General features: G+C 40.3%; 1 protein-coding gene across 4 annotated transcripts in view; it reads left to right on the top strand.

The window, feature by feature from the left end:
• Positions 1-23,326, top strand: part of MTA1 (metastasis associated 1) — a 732,036-nt gene that overhangs the window by 375,664 nt on the left and 333,046 nt on the right. For all 4 annotated transcript variants that reach the window (XM_053697863.1, XM_053697862.1, XM_053697866.1 and 1 more), the window contains one exon: positions 16,689-16,763. In XM_053697863.1, the coding sequence (XP_053553838.1) occupies positions 16,689-16,763 (75 nt within the window). The remainder of the gene's footprint in view (positions 1-16,688; positions 16,764-23,326) is intronic.

Genomic DNA, 23,326 nt, shown 5'->3' on the forward strand with positions numbered 1-23,326 from the left:
GCACGCTGGTGACTTAGGGATTAATTCTTATTTAGGAATTTAAAGTAATTTAATTGACGTGTATTTTTGGCTCAGTTTTGTTGTGTACACTGATCGGGCTTATTTACTTGCTGTGGACTGTTACAGCTATTGTCTGCAATAGCTTTTATGTCTTGCCTGTTTAAGTTGTGTGGGCACAATGTTAAAGCGGGCTTCTTCAAATTATTTATGGAGCAGTGCACATTTGTATCCTCATATGCAGCGTCTCCTGGACAAGTGTGTAATGTTTACACTTAAATGTCTACATTCTCCCACGCAAGTAGTTTTGTGACACTGCAAAGCATTAAGGGGACTTGCAATTATCCGCCCCTCTAGCTTGTTTAATGTCCGCCATTAGTGTTTGCACCGTTAGGTCAGGATACGCCGGTAGTACTGTGTGAGGACCTTATCCGCCATTGCAGAATCCTGGCGGGGAATTTACATAGAATGCACGCTTGGCTGCACTGTTCTTGTCGGCAGTCACGTGACCCACCTTCCGCTTTCTTCAATCTAAGCGGAGTGGCGTTGTGCTGCTGCCGCCAACATATATTTTCTCCTACTAGATCGGCACTCTAGGCTGCTTGTTTGTTTGTTCAGTTTGCACTATGAAACGATAGTGGCTAGCTAGTTAGCCAATATTAACTAATATTGAAGCGCTGCTCTATCTAAAGAGCGGGAGAGCAGCCGAGGCTTGGAGCTAAATGGCGTTGTAAATTAAACCGAACAGACATGCTATTGTAATATATGCCTGTATTTCCCTGACTCAGCGTTAATGATGCATTTACAGATATAATTTGTTAGATCTTGTGTTATCACAGATGCAACACAGATGTTTTTCAACACTACCCTACATCTTTTCAAATTAATTTGTCAAATGCAGTTTTGTACTGCATAATTCCCACTGAGCCGACATCTCTTAGGATGATATTTCACAGCTTTCTCCTTATTCGTCCCAATCCTTTAATGGTGTCGCATACAGTGCTCTGCGGTTTCCTCTCAATCTCCTGGAGGAGTTTATTTGCCTGCAGAAATAGATGCACAGATATCTTCAAGTGGTTTCTGCGGCATTACAGTATCTGCCTTTCGTATACTAAGGGAAAATGCAAGAGGAAAATTTGAAACTCAGATAGTAGGGTTTCTGTTCCGCCGGCTACTACTCAGGTTTCCATCCCTCATAAGACAGATGTGGAGGATATGTTGGTAGCCTCTGAGAGCTAAATTTCAGATTCAGACAGTATAATTTCTTCATCTGATGCTAACGTATGCTTAAAGGAGGTTTTAGCTACTTGAACGACTCCGACATGCCTGTCGTTGTCAACTCTATGAAATATTAGTCAACCTAATAGTTGTTTGAGGTTCCTTCCTTTGTGGAAGTGTTTTCCTGTCCATGCTAGGAGATTTCTCACAGGATTTGGAAAAGCCAGGGAGTCCTTTTTCCCCGTCCCCTGTCTTTTTTATAAGATGTTTCCTGTCACTGTCTCTATTAAATATCATAGCGCACGGTGCCTAATGTAGAAGGGACCATTTCTACTCTGGCTAAGAGAACTGTGATCCCTATAGAGGATAGCTGCTCTATTAAGGATCAATGGACTGAGCTGGAAGCTTATATAGAAGTTAGTCTTGCCACTGTGTCAAGTGCTGCATCTTATTGGTGCAATGCTTTGTCGGATTCCTTTTTGGTAGAGACTCTTATATTTCTGTTCCTACCTTGCAAGTCCTTAACCTGGGAGTCAAGATATCTGTTTTTGACGGACTAGCCCGTGGGGCATTGAGTCCAAGCTTCTGGTGATTCCTTACAAGGGTAAGACCTTGTTTGGTCCTGATCTGACAGAAACATTTCTGATATTACGGGTGGAAAATGGTCTTTTCTACTACAAGACAAGAAGAATAGTCCTAATGTCAGAGTAGAACCCTGCAGCTAAGTCTAAATCAGCATAAAGGGTTTGCCCCTGATTCGGGGTCAAACCAAGTGGGGGGCTGAATCTGTTTTTTTTTTTTTCTTCAAACATGCATACGAGATGTCCCAGATAGTCTGCGGACATAGTTTTTCAGGGTTACTAAATAGAATGGTTCCTCCTCTTTTATATGCGGATCAGATATCAGAGAGGCATTTTTGATTTGCGTTTAGGACCTTTCTTCCCTGGGAGTAATAGTCCAGCTTCTATAAGGGAACAAGGTCTAGAATTCTATTCATCCCTGTTTGTGGTTCCAGAAACAGAGGGCATTTTTCGTCCCATTCTAGACCTAAAGTGTCTCAACAAGTTTTCAAATGGAAACTTTTGGTTCAAGAGGGTCAGTTCAAAATGACCTTTGACCTGGGGAACACGTATCCTCAAGTTCCTGGAATTTGCCTTTCGGTAAAATTTTTTTGTGACTTTTCCCTTTAGCATTGCCACAGCTCCCTGTAGGGGCTAACTTGGCAGCGATCAGATTTCGGGGAATGGCTGTGGCGCCCTTCCTGGACGACATAAGGGTTTAGGCGCCATCTTTTCAACAAACTATCTCTCATACAGAGATTTTGTTGTCTTTTCTTTGTTCCCACGGATGGGAAGTGATTCTGCAAATAAATTCCCTTGTTCCTGTTACAGGGGTAGTTTTCTTAGGGATCATAATAGTTTCCCTATTTCTGAAAATATTCTGTCAGAGGTCAGAAAATCAAAGATTCTTGCCTCTCTCTGCAGTCTACTGTTCGGCCTTCAGTGACTCAATGTATGGAGGTAATTAGTCTGATGGTCGCTTCATTCCCTGTGCTCGATTCCATCTGAGAATTCTGCTGCTATGCATGCTCAGATAGTGTAACTGAGATCATGTGGATCTGTTTTCATGGGATTTTCTTCCGTGGTGGTTTTCTCAGGAGTTTCTGTCTCAGGGCACATGCTTCCTGAGCCCTTACTGGGTAATAGTGACCATGGACGCCTACCTGTTGGGCTAGGGACTATGGACTCGGAAGGAGTCTTCTCTCCCTATAACCATCTTGAAGAGAGCGATCTTCAATGTTTTGCGGGCTTGGCCAAAGTTGTCTTTAGCCCGGTTTATCAGGTTCTAGTTCCTCAACCACCTGGGAGAAACTTGGAGTTTCCTTAGCCATGATAGAGGTGGCGTGGTTTTGTTCAGTGGAATGCTCGCAATTAAAAGAGTGGATTCTAGGAGCGGACTTCCTGAGCAGTCAGACATTTCTTACCAGGGAGTGGGCGATCCTCTCTGAGGTGTTCTCCAGGTTAACCCTCAAATGGTGGGTGCTGGAGTTGGATCAGATGGCAGTACGCCAAGCTTCTGAGGTTCGTTTTAAGGTCAAGAGATCGACAGGCTGCCCTTATAGATTCTCTGGCGGTTTCTTGGAATTCAGTCCGACATACCCGTTTCCTCAGTTTGCTCTCCTTCCACTAGTCATTGCTCGTATCAAATGAGAGAGAGCATCGGTTATTTCTTTCATGTAATTGGCAAGAGTCCATGAGCTAGTGACGTATTGGATATACAATCCTACCAGGAGGGGCAAAGTTTCCCAAACCTCAAAATGTCTATAAATACACCTCCCACCACACCCACAACCCAGTTTTACAAACTTTGCCTCTTATGGAGGTGGTGAAGTAAGTTTGTGCTTGATTTTTATGATTTCTTCTATGATAAATGCTTCTAAGCATTCTGAAGCCCAATACCTCTCAGAGTACAGTGTTTGTCAGAGGGATGTGAAGAGAGTATCACCTATTGATTTTTTTTTTATGGTTTTTCTCACAGGAAATCTTTTCAAGGGTTCTCTGTTATCGGTCGTAGGGATTCATCTCCTACCTCCCTTTTCAGATCGACAATATACTCTTATACCATTACCTCTGCTGATAGTTTTCAATACTGGTTTGGCGATCTGCTATATGTGGATGGGTGCCTTTCGGTAAGTATGTAGTATTATTTAAGACACACTCAGCTATGGTTGGAGCTTTATGTATTTATATAAAGTTCTAAATATATGTATTTACTTAAATTTTCATGAGTCAGGTCTATGTGTATTTCACTTTGCAGTCTGTCAGTTTCAATATGGGAATCATGTTTTAGGGAGTTTTTATCTTACCTGGGTTATAGTCTCTTTGACAATTTGACTTGTGTGTTTTTTTGTTTGTTTTTTTAAACTTGCGGGCAAATTAGGTTCGCAAGAGCACAAAATTCTGTTTTTTATTGCGTAATTCTTGGCGCGAATGTGCTTCTGAGGACGCAAGTTTGTCATTTCCTGCGTCTTAGTTGACGCCAGGTTGTTTGACGCGAGTTGCGTCATTTCCGGATGTTGGCGCCAAAACATTTTTATACTTCCTTTGCGTTGTGCGTCATACTTGGCGCCAAAAAATGTAGTTTTATTTTACCTCACTTCCTATATGCTCCTTGCCTTCTTTATTCTCAGAGGGCTATGCTATTTGCTTTTTTGCCAATTTTAGCAATTGCATTTTTTCCCATTCCTGAAACTGCTATATGTGGAAATAAGATATTTTTGTTTAAATGTTATTTTTTCTTCTTTTACATTTTACAAGATGTCTCAATCTGATTCTGTCTCAGAAGCTGCTGTAGGAACCATACTACCTGAACACAGTTCTACCAAAGCTAAGTGTATCTGTTGTAAGATAGTGGAGGTTATATCTCCAGCTGTAGTATGTAACAGTTGTCATGATAAGAAAAAGTTTATATTAGTGCTAGTACAGTATCTGTTGTTCCCTCAGCATCTAATGTACATGATATCCCTGTTAATATGAAAAATTATATTGCTGATGCGTTACAGAAGGCTATGTCTGCTATTCAAATAAATGTAAAAGGTCTTTTAAAACCTCATAATTCTGATGAAATTTGTAATGACTGACAACATACTGATATATCCAACTCTGATGAGGATCTCTCTGACTCAGAAGATCCTACTTCAAACATTGACACTGATAAATCAACTTATCTTTAAGATTAAGTATATTAATTCCTTGTTAAAGGAAGTGTTGATAACGTTGGATATTGAGGAGTCTGGTCCTCCTGATAATAAATCCAGTAAACGTTTAAATTCTGTCTATAAACCACCTGTAATTACTCCTGAGGTTTTCCCTGTTCCTGATGCTATTTCTCCAACATTGGTGTGTCCGGTCCACGGCGTCCTCCATTACTTGTGGGAATATTCTCTTCCCCAACAGGAAATGGCAAAGAGCACTGCAAAAGCTGTCCATATAGCCCCTCCTCAGGCTCCGCCCCCCAGTCATTCTCTTTGCCGCTCTGAACAAGTAGCATCTCCACGGAGATGGTGAAGAGTATGTGGTGTTTAGTTGTAGTTTTTTATTCTTCTATCAAGAGTTTGTTATTTTAAAATAGTGCCGGTTTGTACTATTTACTCTAAAACAGAAAGGGATGAAGAGTTCTGTTTAAAAGAGGAGTATGATTTTAGCAGCAGTAACTAAAATCGATTGCTGTTCCCACGCAGGACTGTTGAGCCCAGAGAACTTCAGTTGGGGGGAACAGTTTGCAGACTTTTCTGCTCAAGGTATGACTAGTCCATTTCTAACAAGACTGTGTAATGCTAGAAGACTGTCATTTTCCCTCTTGGGGATCGGTAAGCCATGTTCTTAGACTCTTAACAGAATGCAGGCTTATTATGGGCTATACACTGGTTGACACTCTTGTGGGCTAAATCGATTGCTTTATTTAAGTTTTTTATGAAGTTTGAAGTGATATTTCTAAACTTTTAGTGTGGGGAACGTTTTTAGATGCCAGGCAGCCATTTAGACACCTTCCCAGTCAGGAAGGGCCTTTCACTATAGTAGGCAGAGCCTCATTTTCGCGCCATAATTGCGCAGTTTCTTTTGGATGCAGTGCATGCAGCTGCATGTGAGAGGGTCTGGTGATCATTGTTCCTGGAAGGCTTAATTTGGTATCGTATAAACCCCAGGGACAGGTGGAGTCGCAGCAAACGCTGTGGCTGGGACTGTAGTGGGGTTAAAGTTGTTAATTGATTAAACGGCTCCGTTAAGGGGTTAAAAGCTTGAAAATGGGGGTGCAATACTTTAAAAGCATTAAGACTCTGTGGTGAAAATTTGGTAAAGATTGGATATTTCCTTCATAGTTTTTCACATATTCAGAAATAAAGTGTGCTCTGTTTAACATTTAAAGAGACAGTAACGGTTTTGTTTAAAAACGTTTTTTTTGCATTATTAGCCTGTTTTAGCCTGTCTAACATGTCTGTACCTTCAGATAGAACATGTTCTGTATGTATGTATGTATGGAGGCCAAGATGGTCCCCCCCTTCAAATGTATGTGATAATTGTGCCATTGCGTCCAGACAAAGTAAGGACAGTACTGTCACATTTAATAAGGTTGCCCAAGATGATTCATCAAATGAAGGTAGTGGGGATAGTGCAGGATCTTACTAGAACCTTGTACTAGAAGACAGGATCTTCTAGTACAAGGTCCATTCGAACATCCAAATCTAGTTTCTCTGCAGCTGACTGCTTGGAAATTGAACGCTTGATTTTATCCAAGCAGGGATTTTCAAATTCAGTGATAGATACTCTGGTCCAAGCCAGAAAACCTGTGACTAGAAAGATTTACCATAAAATATGGAAAAATATATCTGTTGGTGTGAATCCAAGGGATTCTCCTGGAGTAAAATTAAAATTCCTAAGATTCTTTCCTTTCTCCAAGAGGGTTTGGATAAAGGATTGTTAGCGAGTTCTCTAAAAGGACAGATTTCTGCTTTATCTGTTTTGTTACACAAACGCCTGGCAGCTGTGCCAGATGTACAAGCTTTTGTACAGGCTTTGGTCAGAATCAAGCCTGTTTACAGACCCATGACTCCTCCTTGGAGTCTAAATTTAGTTCTTTCAGTTCTGCAAGGGGTTCCGTTTGAACCTTTACATTCCATAGATATCAAGTTACTATCTTGGAAAGTTCTGTTTTTGGTTGCTATTTCTTCTGCTAGAAGAGTTTCTGAATTATCTGCTTTGCAGTGTGATCCACCCTATCTGGTGTTCCATTCAGATAAGGTCGTTTTGCGTACTAAGCCTGGTTTTCTTCCAAAAGTTGTTTCCAACAAGAATATTAACCAGGAAATAGTTGTTCCTTCTCTGTGTCCGAATCCAGTTTCAAAGAAGGAACGTTTGTTACACAATTTAGATGTTGTTCGTGCTTTAAAATTCTACTTAGAAGCAACAAAGGATTTTAGACAAACCTCATCTTTGTTTGTCGTTTACTCTGGTAAGAGGAGAGGACAAAAAGCTACTGCTACCTCTCTTTCTTTCTGGCTAAAAAGCATTATCCGATTGGCTTATGAGACTGCCGGACGGCAGCCTCCTGAACGAATCACAGCTCACTCTACTAGGGCTGTGGCTTCCACATGGGCCTTCAAGAACGAGGCTTCTGTTGATCAGATATGTAAGGCAGCGACTTGGTCTTCTCTGCACACTTTTGCCAAATTCTACGGCACCCTATAGTTTCTCCTTTTTTTCTCCTAACCGTCGGTCGAATGACTGGGGGGCGGAGCCTGAGGAGGGGCTATATGGACAGCTTTTGCTGTGCTCTTTGCCATTTCCTGTTGGGGAAGAGAATATTCCCACAAGTAATGGATGACGCCGTGGACCGGACACACCGTTGGAGAAAGTAATTTATCAGGTAAGCATAAATTCTGTTTTCTGATGTGATTGCTAAAGAATGGTCTAAGCCTGGTACTTCTTTTGTTCCTTCTTCAAGGTTTAAAAAGTTGTATCCTTTGCCAGTGGCTAAATTAGAGTTTTGGGGAAAAGTCCCTAAGGTTGATGGGGCTATTTCTACTCTTGATAACCGTACTACTATTCCTATGGAAGATAGTACTTCTTTTAAGGATCCTTTAGATAGGAAAATTGAATCTTATATAAGGAAAGCTTATTTACATTCTGGCTATATTCTCAGACCTGCCATTTTGATTTGCATAGCTCGTTTGCTTCAACATGCTAATAATTTTATCTGTGATGCTATTTTTGATATCAAGATTGATGTTAAATCTATGTCTTTGGCTATTTTAGCTAGAAGAGCTTTATGGCTAAAATCATGGAATGCTGACATGGTATCTAAATCTAGGTTACTATCTCTATCATTCCAGGGTAAGAATTTGTTTGGTTCCCAGTTGGATTCTATTATTTCCACTATTACTGGGGGGAAGGGAGTTTTTTTGCCCCAAGACAAAAAGTCTAAGGGTAAATCTAAAGCTTCTAATCGGTTTCGTTCCTTTCGTCAGAATAGAGAACAGAAAACCACTCCTTTCCCTAAGGACTCTGGCTCCAATTGGAATCCATCTTCGAGTTGGAATAAGTACAAGCCTTATAAGAAACCAAAGCCAGCCCCCAAAACTGCATGAAGGTGCGGCCCTCAATCCAGTTCTTCTGGTGGGGGGCAGATTGAAATTATTTCAAGACGTTTGGGCAGGTTCCGTTCAGAATCATTGGATTCAGAATATTGTCTCTCAGGGGTATCAAATAGGTTTCAGAATAAGACCTGTGAGATGATTATTTTTTTTTCTCACACGTTCCAACAAATCCTGTGAAAGCTCAGGCCTTTCTGAAGTGTGTTTCAGATCTGGAGCTTTCAGGGGTAATTGTACCAGTTCCACTTCTGGAACAGGGTCTGGGTTTTTATTCAAATCTATTCATTGTCCCGAAGAAAGAAAATTCATTCAGACCAGTTCTGGTTCTGAAGTTTTTGAATCAATTTGTAAGGGTCCCAACTTTCAAGATGGTGACTATAAGGACTATTCTGCCTTTTGTTCAGCAAGGTCATTACATGTCCTCAATAGACTTACAGGATGCATATCTTCATATTCCGATTCATCCAGACCACTATCAGTTTCTGGGATTCTCTTTTCTAGACAAGCATTACCAGTTTGTTGCTCTTCCATTTGGCCTAGCGACAGCTCCAATAATCTTTTCGAAGGTTCTCAGTGCCCTTCTATCTGTAATCAGAGAGCAGGGTAATGCGGTGTTTCCTTATTTGGACGATATCTTGGTTCTGGCTCAATCTTTTCATTTAGCAGAATCTCACACAAATCAACTTATTGTTTCTTCAAAGACATGGTTGGAGGATCAATTTTCCAAAGAGTTTCTTGATTCCTCAGACAAGGGTCACCATTTTAGGTTTCCAGATAGATTCAGTATCCATGACCCTGTCTTTAACAGACAAGAGACGTTTTAAGTTGGTTTCAACCTGTCTAAACCTTCCGTCTCGATCATTCCCTTCAGTGGCTATGTTCATGGAAGTTTTAGGTGTCATGACTGCAGCATCGGACGTAATCCCCTCATTTTCATATGAGACCTCTGCAGCTTTGCATGCCGAATTAATGGTGCAGGGATTATACTTTGATATCACGATTGATATTCTTAAATCCCAGCACTCAACTCTCTCTGACTTGGTGGTTAGACCATCGGATTATTCAAGGGGCCTCTTTTGTTCGTCCTTACTGGACTGTGATTTCAACAGATGCAAGTCTCACAGGTTGGGGAGCTGTTTGGGGGTCTCTGACAGCACAAGGAGTTTGGTTGCCTCAAGAGGCGAGGTTACCAATCAATATTTTAGAACTCTGTGCTATTCTCAGGGCTCTTCAGGCTTGGCCTCTATTGGAGAGAATCATTCATTCGTTTCAGACAGACAATATCACAACTGTGGCATATGTCAATCATCAGGGTGGGACTCACAGTCCTTTAGCAATGAAAGAAGTATCTCGGATACTTTCTTGGGCGGAATCCAACTCCTGTCTAATTTCTGCGATACATATCCCAGGTGTAGACAATTGGGAAGCGGATTATCTCAGCCATCAGTCTTTACACCCAGGAGAGTGGGCTCTCTATCCAGATGTATTTTGTCACATTGTGCAAATGTGGGGTCTTCCCGAAATAGATCTGATTGCTTCCTAGATACCTTTCCAGGTCCAGGGATCCTCAGGCGGAGATTTGTTGTGTATTTGATAAAGTGTCCTTGTGGGCGTGTCTGTTGGTGAGTCCACTAGACGCGTGGGGGACCGCATTACAGAACACAAAAGTAACATAAGATGCAAGGTACACACTGCCCCTGTTGCCCATCATTTTGTATCTGCAGGCCATAAGGTAAACCAACTTAGGTTCCAGGTGATCGAGCAAAGCCACACCCCTAGACGGAGCCTAAGGGGATGAACAGAGAGATTGATTGGACACCATTTTATTAAGTTAATATCTTTTCTGTTATTTTATGTAACTAACTTCAATACATTGTCCTTTTGTGTTTTAGATTGTTCTATCTGATTTGAGGATGTGGATTCTGCAGATGCTGCATTTTGAAGCTATATAAGTACACTTTAATTTATGCTTGCTAAATTCTGCTGTGTATACGTGATAAGCTATTGTGTTTAGCATAATTTTATTGCTGTTATCTATTTGAATTCTTGCACAATATTTTGTTGCTTATAACATAAACCATATGACAAATTAGGGTGGTTATGTTTAACTTAGATAGATTTTGGCCTCTTAGCTGTTTTTAACATTTGGTCTTAAACACACTGTTTCTAAAGAGGGCGCTATACTCATCTAATTGATTGCTTTGAGATTGGAAGGGTTAACTCCCAGGTACCTGCCTATATAACTCAGGTGTGTAATGATTGTTTTTATCACATGATTAAGGGGCACTGGCCCCGAAACGTTGTGACATTGTCTGTTCCTGTTATTTGAAATAATAAAATTGAGGATTTATTGAGGAGATCATTTTGTCTGACTTTTATATTTGGAGATGGTGGATGCGTTGGCAGTTCCTTGGTTTTACCAACCTGCTTAAATTTTTCCGCCTCTAGTAGTTCTTCCAAGGGTGATCTCCAAGATCATAATGGAATAATCACGTGTTTCTGATAGCACCAGCATGGCCTTACAAGTTTTGGTATGCGGATCTTGTCCAGATGTCCAGTTGCCAACCTTGGCCACTTCCTTTAAGGCCAGACCTTCTGTCTCAAAAGCCGTTTTTCCATCAGGATCTCAAATTGCTAAATTTGAAGACATGGAAATTAAATGCTTAGTGCTTAGTCGTAGAGGTTTCTCTTACTCAGTGATTAATAGTATGCTACAGGCTCGTAAGTCTGTTTCAAGGAAGATTTATTATCCGGTTTGAAAAGCCTAAATTTCATGGTGTTCTTCTCATAAAATCTCTTGGCATTCTTTTAGAATTCCTAGAATTTTACAGTTTCTTCAGGATGGTTTGGATAAAGGTTTGTCTGCAAGTACTTTGAAGGGACAAATCTCTGCTCTTTCTGTTTTATTTCATAGAAAGATTGCTAAACTTCCTGATATTCACTGTTTTGTTCAGGCTTTGGTTCGTATCAAGCCTGTTATTAAATCAATCTCTCCTCCTTGGAGTCTTAATGTGGTTTTGAAGGCTTTGCAGGCTCCTCCTTTTGAGCCTATGCATTCTTTGGATATTAAACTACTTTCTTGGAAAATGTTGTTTCTTTTGGCTATCTCTTCAGCTAGAAGAGTTTCTGAATTGTCTGCTCTCTCTTTTGAGTCTCCCTTTCTCATTTTCCATCAGGATAAGGCTGTTTTGCGGGCTTAGTTTAAATTTCTTCCTAAAGTTGTGAATTCTAACAACATTAGTAGGGAAATTGTTGTTGCTTCTTTGTGTCCTAATCTTATGAATGCTCTTGAAAGATCTTTACATTCTTTAGATGTTGTAAGAGCTTTGAAATACTATTTCGAAGCTACTAAGGATTTTAGAAAGACTTCTAGTCTATTTGTTGTTGTTTTCTGGTTCCAGGAAAGGTCAGAAAGCCTCTGCTATTTTTTTGGCATCTTGGTTAAAGCTTTTGATTCACAAGGCATATTTGGAGGCGGGGCAGTCTCCGCCTCAGAGAATTACAGCTCATTCTACTAGATCAGTCGCCACTTCTTGGGCTTTTAAGAATGACGCTTCAGTTGATCAGATTTGCAAAGCAGCAACTTGGTCTTCTATGCATTCATTTACTAAAGTTTACCATTTTGATGTATTTGCTTCTTCAGGAGAAATCTTTGGTAGAAAAGTTCTTCAGGCAGCTGTCTGTTTGATTTTTCTGCTTATGATTTAAGTTTTTTTCTTAACATTTTTAAGAAAGACTTATTTTTTTGTTTGGATTTAATTTTCTCAGCGGAAATAGCTGCTGTTATTTTATCCCTCCCTCTCTAGTGACTCTTCTGTGGACTTCCACATCTTGGGTATTTCTATCTCATACGTCACTAGCTCATGGACTCTTGCCAATTGCATGAAAGAACCTAATTTATGTAAGAACTTACCTGATAAATTAATTTCTTTCGTATTGGCAAGAGTCCATGAGGCCCACCCTTTTTTATGCTGGTTATGTTTTTTTTTTTTATAAAAGCACAATTATATTTCCAGTTCCTTTTTTTTTGTATGCTTTTATTTTACTCCTTAACTTTAGCACGTATTGGCTATTCGTTAAATTGAGTTGTGGGTGTGGTGGGAGGTGTATTTATAGGCATTTTGAGGTTTGGGAAACTTTGCCCTTCCTGGTAGGATTAAATATCCCATACGTCACTAGCTCATGGACTCTTGCCAATATGAAAGAAATTAACTTATCAGGTAAGTTCTTACATAAATTATGTTTTTAATAGTTCCTGCATGTTCTCACAGGATCTGGTATGCAGACCTTTATGGAGATGTTATCTCTTCCTCCTTGAAGGTGTCCGTAAGGAAGGACCTTCTAATTTAGGGTCCATTCCTTCATCCAAATTTCGTTTTCTCTGAAGCTCTCTACTTGAAAATTGAACGATTAGTTCTGTCTAAGCGTGGTTTTTACCATAAGGTATGGCGGAATTACCTTTTTTGGTGTGAATCCAAGAACTACTCTTAGAAGTAGGGTCAGGATTCCTGAGATTTGGTCCCTTTCCCAGGTAGGTCTGGAGAAGGGTTATACAGTCAGTTTTCTGAAGGGTCAGATTTCTGCATTATCCAATTGTTGCACAAGTGTCTGGCGGATGTGCCAGTTGTGTAATCTTTTTGTCAGGCCCTGGTTAGTATCAGACCTGTGTTTAAGTTTGTTACTTTTTTTGGTGCCTTAGCCTTGTTTTTAAGATTTTGCAGCAGACTCAGTTTGAGACATTGCATTCCATAGATATTAAGTTTTTATCTTCGAAATGTTTTCTTTCTTTTGCTATCTCTTCTGCTCTGAGAGTTTCGGAACTCTCGGCTTTGCAGTCTGCTTCACCTTATTTTATTTCAGATAAGGTGGTTCTTCGTCCTAAGTGGTTTCCAATTGAAATATTAATCAGGAACTTGTTCCTTATCTATGTCCTCATCTTTGCTCTCATAAGAAACGTTTGTGCACAACTTGATGGTTGTGCGTGTTGTTCATGATTTTTTTACTGGGGACTAGGATTTCTTATCAGGAAGGGTAAAGTTTCCCAAACCTCAAAATGCCTATAAATACACCCCTCACCACACCCACAATTCAGTTTTACAAACTTTGCCTCCTATGGAGGTGGTGAAGTAAGTTTGTGCTACGTTGATATGCGCTTCTCAGCATTTTGAAGCCCGATTCCTCTCAGAGGGATGTGAAGGGAGTATCACCTATTAAATGCAATGGTTTTCCTCACGGGAGATCTATTTCATAGGTTCTCTGTTATCGGTCATAGAGATTCATCTCCTACCTCCCTTTTCAGATTGACAATATACTCTCATATACCATTATCTCTACTGATAACTGTTTCAGTACTGGTTTGGCTATCTGCTATATGTGGATGGATGTCTTTTGGTAAGTATGTTTTTATTACTTAAAGGGACATGACACCCACATTTTTTCTTTCATGATTTAGAAAGAGAATTCAATTTTAAACATCTTTCTAATTAACTTATATTATCTAATTTGTTTTATTCTCTTGATATTCTTTGCTGAAAAGCATATCTAGATATGCTCAGTAGCTGCTGATTGGTTGCTGCACATAGAAGCCTTGTGTGATTGGCTCACCATGTGCATTTCTTTTTCTTCAACTAAGTATATCTAAAAAAGGAAGCAAAATAAATACTAGAAGTAAATTGTAATGTTGTTTAAATTTGTATTCTCTATCTGAATCATGAAAGAAAGATTTTGGGTTTAGTGGCCCTTTAAGACACCTTAGCTATGGTTTTGGCACTTTATGCTTAATATAAAGTTCTAAATATATGTATTGTACTTATATTTGCCATGAGTCAGGTTCATGTATTTCCTTTTGCAGACTGTCAGTTTCATATTTGGGAAAAAAAAACAGATTTAGGAATTTTTTTTCTTACCTGGGGTTTAGTCTTTTTTTCAATTTGACTGCTTTTTTCTTTCAAAATTTGCTGGCAAAATTAAGCCCGCGGGTGCGCAGAATGCCAAAGTTTATTGCGTCATTTTTGGCGCTGGAATTTTTTTGGCGCGAAGGTACGTCAGATGACGAAACATTTTTTGTTTACGCCGAATTCTTTGCACAAGGTTGCATTGTTAGTGACGCGAGTGTATCATTTCCAGATGTTGTTAGCGCCAAAAAATTTTCTGTTAAGTTGTGCGTCATACTTGGCGCCAAAAAATTTCATTATTTAAATCCCCATTCCTATATGCCTCTTGCCTTTTTTTCTATATCAGAGGGCTATGCTGTTTGCATTTTTTCCCATTCCTGAAACTGCCATACAAGGAAATTGATCATTTTGCTTTATATGTTGTTTTTTTCTCTTACATTTTGCAAGATGTCTCAATCTGATCCTGTCTCAGAAGTATCTGTTGGAACTCTGCTGGCTGATATCAGTTCTACCAAAGCTAAGTGCATTTGTTGTAAACTTGTGGAGATTATATCTCCGACTGTGGTTTGTAATAGTTGTCATGATAAACTTTTACATGCAGATAATGTGTCCATCAGTAATAGTATATTGCCTGTTGCTGTTCCTTCAACATCTAATGTACAAGATATACCTGTGAATTTAAAAGAATTTATTGCTGATTCTATTCAGAAGGCTTTGTCTGCCATCCCGCCTTCTAATAAACGTAAAAGGTCTTTTAAAACTTCTCATAAGGTTGATGAAATTTCAAATGACCAACAACATACTGAATTATCCTCCTCTGATGAGGATCTATCTGATTCAGAAGATCCTTCCTCAGATATTGACACTGATAAATCTAGTTATTTATTTAAAATGGAGTATTTATTCGTTCTTTGTTAAAAGAAGTGGCGATTACATTGGATATTGAGGAGACTAGTCCTCTTGATATTAAAACTAGTAAACGTTTAAATTCTGTTTTTAAGCCTCCTGTGGTTACTCCAGAGGTTTTTCCAGTTCTTGATGCTATTTCTGATATGATTTCTAAGGAATGGCATAGGCCTGGTGGTACTTTTATTCCTTCTTCAAGGTTTAAAAAATTGTATCCATTACCAGCAGTTACAATAGAGTTTTGGGAAAAGATCCCCAAAGTTGATGGGGCTATTTCAACTCTTGCTAAACGTACCACTATTCCTATGGAAGATAGTACATCTTTTAAAGATCCTTTAGATAGGAAACTTGAATCTTATCTAAGGAAAGCCTATTTATATTCAGGTCATCTTCTCAGGCCTGCAATTTCTTTGGCTGATGTTGCAGCTGCATCAACTTTTTGGTTGGAAAATTTAGCGCAACAAGAATTGGATTTTGATTTGTCTAGCATTGTTCGTTTACTGCTACATGCTAATTATTTTATTTGTGATGCCATTTTTGATATAAATTTTGTTTAAAAACGTAGCTTTCTTATTTTCACAGCGGGAGCAGCTTCCCCCACCCGGAGATCGTCTCTTCACACGTCAGCAATGACTAATTCGGCTTCCTCCAATCACGGCTTTCCCCACAGGGGAGTCATTGCCTGAGGCCATGCCATGATTGGAGGAAGCCGGATTAGTCATTGCTGACGTGTGAAGAGAGGATCTCTGGGTAGGGGAAGCTGCTCCGGCTGTGAAATGAAGAAAGTTTTTTTTAAACAAAACGTCTGCTTTCTAAACTTTGATGATTGAAAGTGCCCCTGTTTATAATAGTATTTTTAAAAACCGTGCTTTCATTCATCAAAGCTTAAATGATGATGTTGTGGACTCACCATATCTTGGGAAAGAAAACAAAATTTACGCTTACCTGATAAATTTCTTTCCGGATATGGTGGGTCCACGACCCCATTGTGGGTTATTTTGACTAAACGTCAGGCACCTCTACGCCTTTTGTATTATTCCTTTGTTTCCATTTCCCTTTGGTTGAATGACTAAGGTTTGTGGGAAGGGAAGTGATGTTTAACAGCTTTGCTGTGGTGCTCTTTGCCTCCTCCTGCTGGCCAGGAGTGATATTCCGAACAGTAAATGGTGACGTTGTGGACTTGCCATATCCGGAAAGAAAGAAATTTATCAGGTAAGTATACATTTTGTTTTTTATATTAAAATGTCAAGGTGTTTACTGTTTCTTTGTGTTTATGGAACTAGTACGAGAGAGAGGTGTTTTTAACCTTCAGTCATGTATAAAAATACTCACATACTAGAGACAGATGTAGAGTGAGACATTTTTTCTTCTGCTTGGGGCAAGATGAGGGATTTTTACAGGTTAAATGGTTTACTGGTAAGTACAGGGAGGGAAAAAATAATTTTCTTTTGGTTGTCTTTTTATAGAAAGTGAATTTCCTGACCATAGCTATTTTTGTACTTAATACAGTCTCTATTCTCTAGTTGCCATGGAAATCTCTGACCAGCATAATAGAATATTATTACATGTGGAAGACTACAGACCGGTATGTTCAACAGGTAAGGATGATGTCTGAGCAAAATTATTTTTTTGGATACCATAAGATTATTTTTTGTGCATGAGTGTTATATATATATATATATATATATATATATATATATATATATATATATATATATATATATTTATACATGCATACCTACAGTTGTGCTCATAAGTTTACATACCCTGGCAGAATTTATGATTTGTTGGCCATTTTTCAGAGAATATGAATGATAACACAAAAACTTTTCTTTCACTCATGGTTAGTGTTTGGCTGAAGCCATTTATTATCAATCAACTGTGTTTACTCTTTTTAAATCAGAATGACAAAAGAAACTACCCAAATGACCCTGATCAAAAGTTTACATACCCTGGTGATTTTGGCCTGATTACATGCACACAAGTTGATACAAAGGGGTTTGAATGTATATTAAAGTTAACCATCCTCACCTGTGATCTGTTTTCTTGTAATTAGTGTGTGTGTATAAAAGGTCAATGAGTTTCTGGACTCCTAACAGACCCTTGCATCGTTCATCCAGTGCTGCAGTGCCGATTCTGGATTCTGAGTCATGGGGAAAGCAAAAGAATTGTCAAAGGATCTGCGGGAAAAGGTAGTTGAACTGTATAAAACAGGAAAGGGATATAAAAAGATATCCAAGGAATTGAAAATGCAAATCAGCAGTGTTCAAACTCTAATAAAGAAGTGGAAAATGTGGGGTCCTGTTGAAACCAAACCACGGTCAGGTAGACCAACTAAAATTTCAGCCACAACTGCCAGGAAAATTGTTCGGGATGCAAAGACAAATCCACAAATAACTTCAGGTGAAATACAGGACTTGTGGTGTGGCTGTTTCAAGATGCACAATAAGGAGGCACTTGAAGAAAGATGGGCTGCATGGTCGAGTCGCCAGAAGAAAGCCATTACTACGCAAATGCCGCAAAGTATCCCGCTTACAATATGCCAAACAGCACAGAGACAAGCCTCAAACCTTCTGGCACAAAGTCATGTGGAGTGATGAGACCAAAATTGAGCTTTTTGGCCACAACCATAAACGTTACATTTGCAGAGGAGTCAACAAGGCCTATGATGAAAGGTACACCATTCCTACTGTGAAGCAAGGAGGTGGATCGCTGATGTTTTGGGGATGTGTGAACTACAAAGGCACAGGATATTTGGTCAGAATTGATGGCAAGATGAATGCAGTATGTTATCAAACAGAACGCTTTTCCACTTTTTGATTAGTTTGAACACTCCTGATTTGTATTCTCAATTCCTTGGATATCTTTTTATATCCCTTTCCTGTTTTATACAGTTCAACTACCTTTTTCCCACAGATCCTTTGACAATTCTTTTCTTTCCCCATGACTGAGAATCCAGAAATGTCAGTGCAGCACTGGATGAAAGATGCAAGGGTCTGTCAGGAGTCCAGAAACTCATTGACCTTTTATAAACACACACTAATTACAAGCAAACAAAACAGATGAGGATTGTTACCTTTAAATAGCCATTCAAACCCCTTTGTGTCAACTTGTGTGCATGTCATCAGGCCAAAATCACCAAGGTATGTAAACTTTTGATTAGGGTCATTTGGGTAGTTTCTGTTGTCACTATGATTTAAAAAGAGTAAACACAGTTGATTGATAATAAATGGCTTCAGCCAAACACTAACCATGAGTGAAAGAAAAGTTTTTGTGTTATCATTCAAATTTTCAGAAAAATGGCCAATCATAAATTCTGCCAGGGTATGTAAACTTAAGAGCACAACTGTATGTGTGTGTGTGTGTGTATATATATATATATATATATGTGTGTGTGTATATATATATATATATATATATATATATATATATATATATATATATATATATATATATATATAACAAAGTTTCAAATTAGCATTATTGGTACTTTGTAGGTCTGTTTTCATGTTTAGTCAGATCTAAGAATCCTAGTCATTTAGAAATATATTTCTCCAACATAGGTGTGTCCGGTCCACGGCGTCATCCTTACTTGTGGGATATTCTCTTCCCCAACAGGAAATGGCAAAGAGCCCAGCAAAGCTGGTCACATGATCCCTCCTAGGCTCCGCCTACCCCAGTCATTCTCTTTGCCGTTGTACAGGCAACATCTCCACGGAGATGGCTTAGAGTTTTTTAGTGTTTAACTGTAGTTTTTTTTATTCAATCAAGAGTTTGTTATTTTAAAATAGTGCTGGTATGTACTATTTACTCTGAAACAGAAAAGAGATGAAGATTTCTGTTTGTAAGAGGAAAATGATTTTAGCAACCGTTACTAAAATCCATGGCTGTTCCACACAGGACTGTTGAGAGGAATTAACTTCAGTTGGGGGAACAGTGAGCAGTCTTTTGCTGCTTGAGGTATGACACATTCTAACAAGACGATGTAATGCTGGAAGCTGTCATTTTCCCTATGGGATCCGGTAAGCCATTTTTATTCAGACAGTAAATAAGGGCTTCACAAGGGCTTATTAAGACTGTAGACATTTTCTGGGCTAAATCGATTCATATATACACATATTTAGCCTTGAGGAATCATTTAATCTGGGTATTTTTGTAAAATAATATCGGCAGGCACTGTTTTAGACACCTTATTCTCTAGGGGCTTTCCCTAATCATAGGCAGAGCCTCATTTTCGCGCCGGTATTGCGCACTTGTTTTTGAGAAGCATGACATGCAGTCGCATGTGTGAGGAGCTCTGATACATAGAAAAGACTTTCTGAAGGCGTCATTTGGTATCGTATTCCCCTTTGGGCTTGGTTGGGTCTCAGCAAAGCAGATACCAGGGACTGTAAAGGGGTTAAAGATAAAAACGGCTCCGGTTCCGTTATTTTAAGGGTTAAAGCTTCCAAATTTGGTGTGCAATACTTTTAAGGCTTTAAGACACTGTGGTGAAATTTTGAACAATTCCTTCATACTTTTTCGCAATTGCAGTAATAAAGTGTGTTCAGTTTAAAATTTAAAGTGACAGTAACGGTTTTATTTTAAAACGTTTTTTTTACTTTGTTATCAAGTTTATGCCTGTTTAACATGTCTGAACTACCAGATAGACTGTGTTCTGAATGTGGGGAAGCCAAGGTTCCTTCTCATTTAAATAGATGTGATTTATGTGACACTGAAAATGATGCCCAAGATGATTCCTCAAGTGAGGGGAGTAAGCATGGTACTGCATCATTCCCTCCTTCGTCTACACCAGTCTTGCCCACTCAGGAGGCCCCTAGTACATCTAGCGCGCCAATACTCCTTACTATGCAACAATTAACGGCTGTAATGGATAATTCTATCAAAAACATTTTAGCCAAAATGCCCACTTATCAGCGCAAGCGCGACTGCTCTGTTTTAGATACTGAAGAGCATGGGGACGCTGATGATAATGGTTCTGAAATGCCCCTACACCAGTCTGAGGGGGCCAGGGAGGTTTTGTCTGAGGGAGAAATTTCAGATTCAGGGAAAATTTCTCAACAAGCTGAACCCGATGTGATTACATTTAAATTTAAGTTGGAACATCTCCGCGCTCTGCTTAAGGAGGTATTATCCACTCTGGATGATTGTGAGAATTTGATCATCCCAGAGAAACTATGTAAAATGGACAAGTTCCTAGAGGTCCCGGGGCTCCCAGAAGCTTTTCCTATACCCAAGCGGGTGGCGGACATTGTAAATAAAGAATGGGAAAGGCCTGGTATACCTTTCGTCCCTCCCCCCATATTTAAAAAATTGTTTCCTATGGTCGACCCCAGAAAGGACTTATGGCAGACAGTCCCCAAGGTCGAGGGAGCGGTTTCTACTTTAAACAAACGCACCACTATACCCATAGAAGATAGTTGTGCTTTCAAAGATCCTATGGATAAAAAATTAGAAGGTTTGCTTAAAAAGATGTTTGTTCAGCAAGGTTACCTTCTACAACCAATTTCATGCATTGTCCCTGTCACTACAGCCGCGTGTTTCTGGTTCGATGAGCTAGTAAAGGCGATCGATAGTGATTCTCCTCCTTATGAGGAGATTATGGACAGAATCCGTGCTCTCAAATTGGCCAATTCTTTCACCCTAGACGCCACTTTGCAATTGGCTAGGTTAGCGTTGAAATCTTGGTCAGCGGATGCGTCTTCCAAGAACAAACTACTTAACATTCCTTTCAAGGGGAAAACGCTGTTTGGCCCTGACTTGAAAGAGATTATCTCTGATATCACTGGGGGTAAGGGCCACGCCCTTCCTCAGGATAGGTCTTTCAAGGCCAAAAATAAACCTAATTTTCGTCCCTTTCGTAGAAACGGACCAGCCCCAAGTGCTACGTCCTCTAAGCAAGAGGGTAATACTTCTCAAGCCAAGCCAGCCTGGAGACCAATGCAAGGCTGGAACAAGGGAAAGCAGGCCAAGAAACCTGCCACTGCTACCAAGACAGCATGAAATGTTGGCCCCCGATCCGGGACCGGATCTGGTGGGGGGCAGACTCTCTCTCTTTGCTCAGGCTTGGGCAAGAGATGTTCTGGATCCTTGGGCACTAGAAATAGTCTCCCAAGGTTATCTTCTGGAATTCAAGGGGCTTCCCCCAAGGGGGAGGTTCCACAGGTCTCAATTGTCTTCAGACCATATAAAGAGACAGGCATTCTTACATTGTGTAGAAGACCTGTTAAAAATGGGAGTGATTCATCCTGTTCCATTAGGAGAACAAGGGATGGGGTTCTACTCCAATCTGTTCATAGTTCCCAAAAAAGAGGGAACGTTCAGACCAATCTTAGATCTCAAGATCTTAAACAAGTTTCTCAAGGTTCCATCGTTCAAAATGGAAACCATTCGAACAATTCTTCCTTCCATCCAGGAAGGTCAATTCATGACCACGGTGGATTTAAAGGATGCGTATCTACATATTCCTATCCACAAGGAACATCATCGGTTCCTAAGGTTCGCATTCCTGGACAAGCATTACCAGTTCGTGGCGCTTCCTTTCGGATTAGCCACTGCTCCAAGGATTTTCACAAAGGTACTAGGGTCCCTTCTAGCGGTACTAAGACCAAGGGGCATTGCAGTAGTTCCTTACTTGGACGACATTCTGATTCAAGCGTCGTCCCTTCCTCAAGCAAAGGCTCACACGGACATAGTCCTGGCCTTTCTCAGATCTCACGGATGGAAAGTGAACGTGGAAAAGAGTTCTCTATCTCCGTCGACAAGGGTTCCCTTCTTGGGAACAATAATAGACTCCTTAGAAATGAGGATTTTTCTGACAGAGGCCAGAAAAACAAAACTTCTAAACTCTTGTCAAACACTTCATTCCGTTCCTCTTCCTTCCATAGCGCAGTGCATGGAAGTAATAGGTTTGATGGTAGCGGCAATGGACATAGTTCCTTTTGCGCGCATTCATCTAAGACCATTACAACTGTGCATGCTCAGTCAGTGGAATGGGGACTATACAGACTTGTCTCCGAAGATACAAGTAAATCAGAGGACCAGAGACTCACTCCGTTGGTGGCTGTCCCTGGACAACCTGTCACAAGGGATGACCTTCCGCAGACCAGAGTGGGTCATTGTCACGACCGACGCCAGTCTGATGGGCTGGGGCGCGGTCTGGGGTCCCCTGAAAGCTCAGGGTCTTTGGTCTCGGGAAGAATCTCTTCTACCGATAAATATTCTGGAACTGAGAGCGATATTCAATGCTCTCAAGGCTTGGCCTCAGCTAGCAAAGGCCAAGTTCATACGGTTTCAATCAGACAACATGACGACTGTTGCGTACATCAACCATCAGGGGGGAACAAGGAGTTCCCTGGCGATGGAAGAAGTGACCAAAATCATTCAATGGGCGGAGACTCACTCCTGCCACCTATCTGCAATCCACATCCCAGGAGTGGAAAATTGGGAAGCGGATTTTCTGAGTCGTCAGACATTACATCCGGGGGAGTGGGAACTCCATCCGGAAATCTTTGCCCAAATTACTCAACTGTGGGGCATTCCAGACATGGATCTGATGGCCTCTCGTCAGAACTTCAAGGTTCCTTGCTACGGGTCCAGATCCAGGGATCCCAAGGCGACTCTAGTAGATGCACTAGTAGCACCTTGGACCTTCAAACTAGCTTATGTATTCCCGCCGTTTCCTCTCATCCCCAGGCTGGTAGCCAGGATCAATCAAGAGAGGGCGTCGGTGATCTTGATAGCTCCTGCGTGGCCACGCAGGACTTGGTATGCAGATCTGGTGAATATGTCATCGGCTCCACCATGGAAGCTACCTTTGAGACGAGACCTTCTTGTTCAAGGTCTGTTCGAACATCCGAATCTGGTCTCACTCCAGCTGACTGCTTGGAGATTGAACGCTTGATCTTATCAAAACGAGGGTTCTCAGATTCTGTTATTGATACTCTTGTTCAGGCCAGAAAGCCTGTAACTAGAAAAATTTACCACAAAATATGGAAAAAATATATCTGTTGGTGTGAATCTAAAGGATTCCCTTGGGACAAGGTAAAGATTCCTAAGATTCTATCCTTTCTTCAAGAAGGATTGGAGAAAGGATTATCTGCAAGTTCCTTGAAGGGACAGATTTCTGCCTTGTCTGTGTTACTTCACAAAAAGCTGGCAG

The sequence above is a fragment of the Bombina bombina genome, chromosome 1 (genome assembly GCF_027579735.1).
Source record: "Bombina bombina isolate aBomBom1 chromosome 1, aBomBom1.pri, whole genome shotgun sequence".
NCBI classification, from domain to species: domain Eukaryota; kingdom Metazoa; phylum Chordata; class Amphibia; order Anura; family Bombinatoridae; genus Bombina; species Bombina bombina.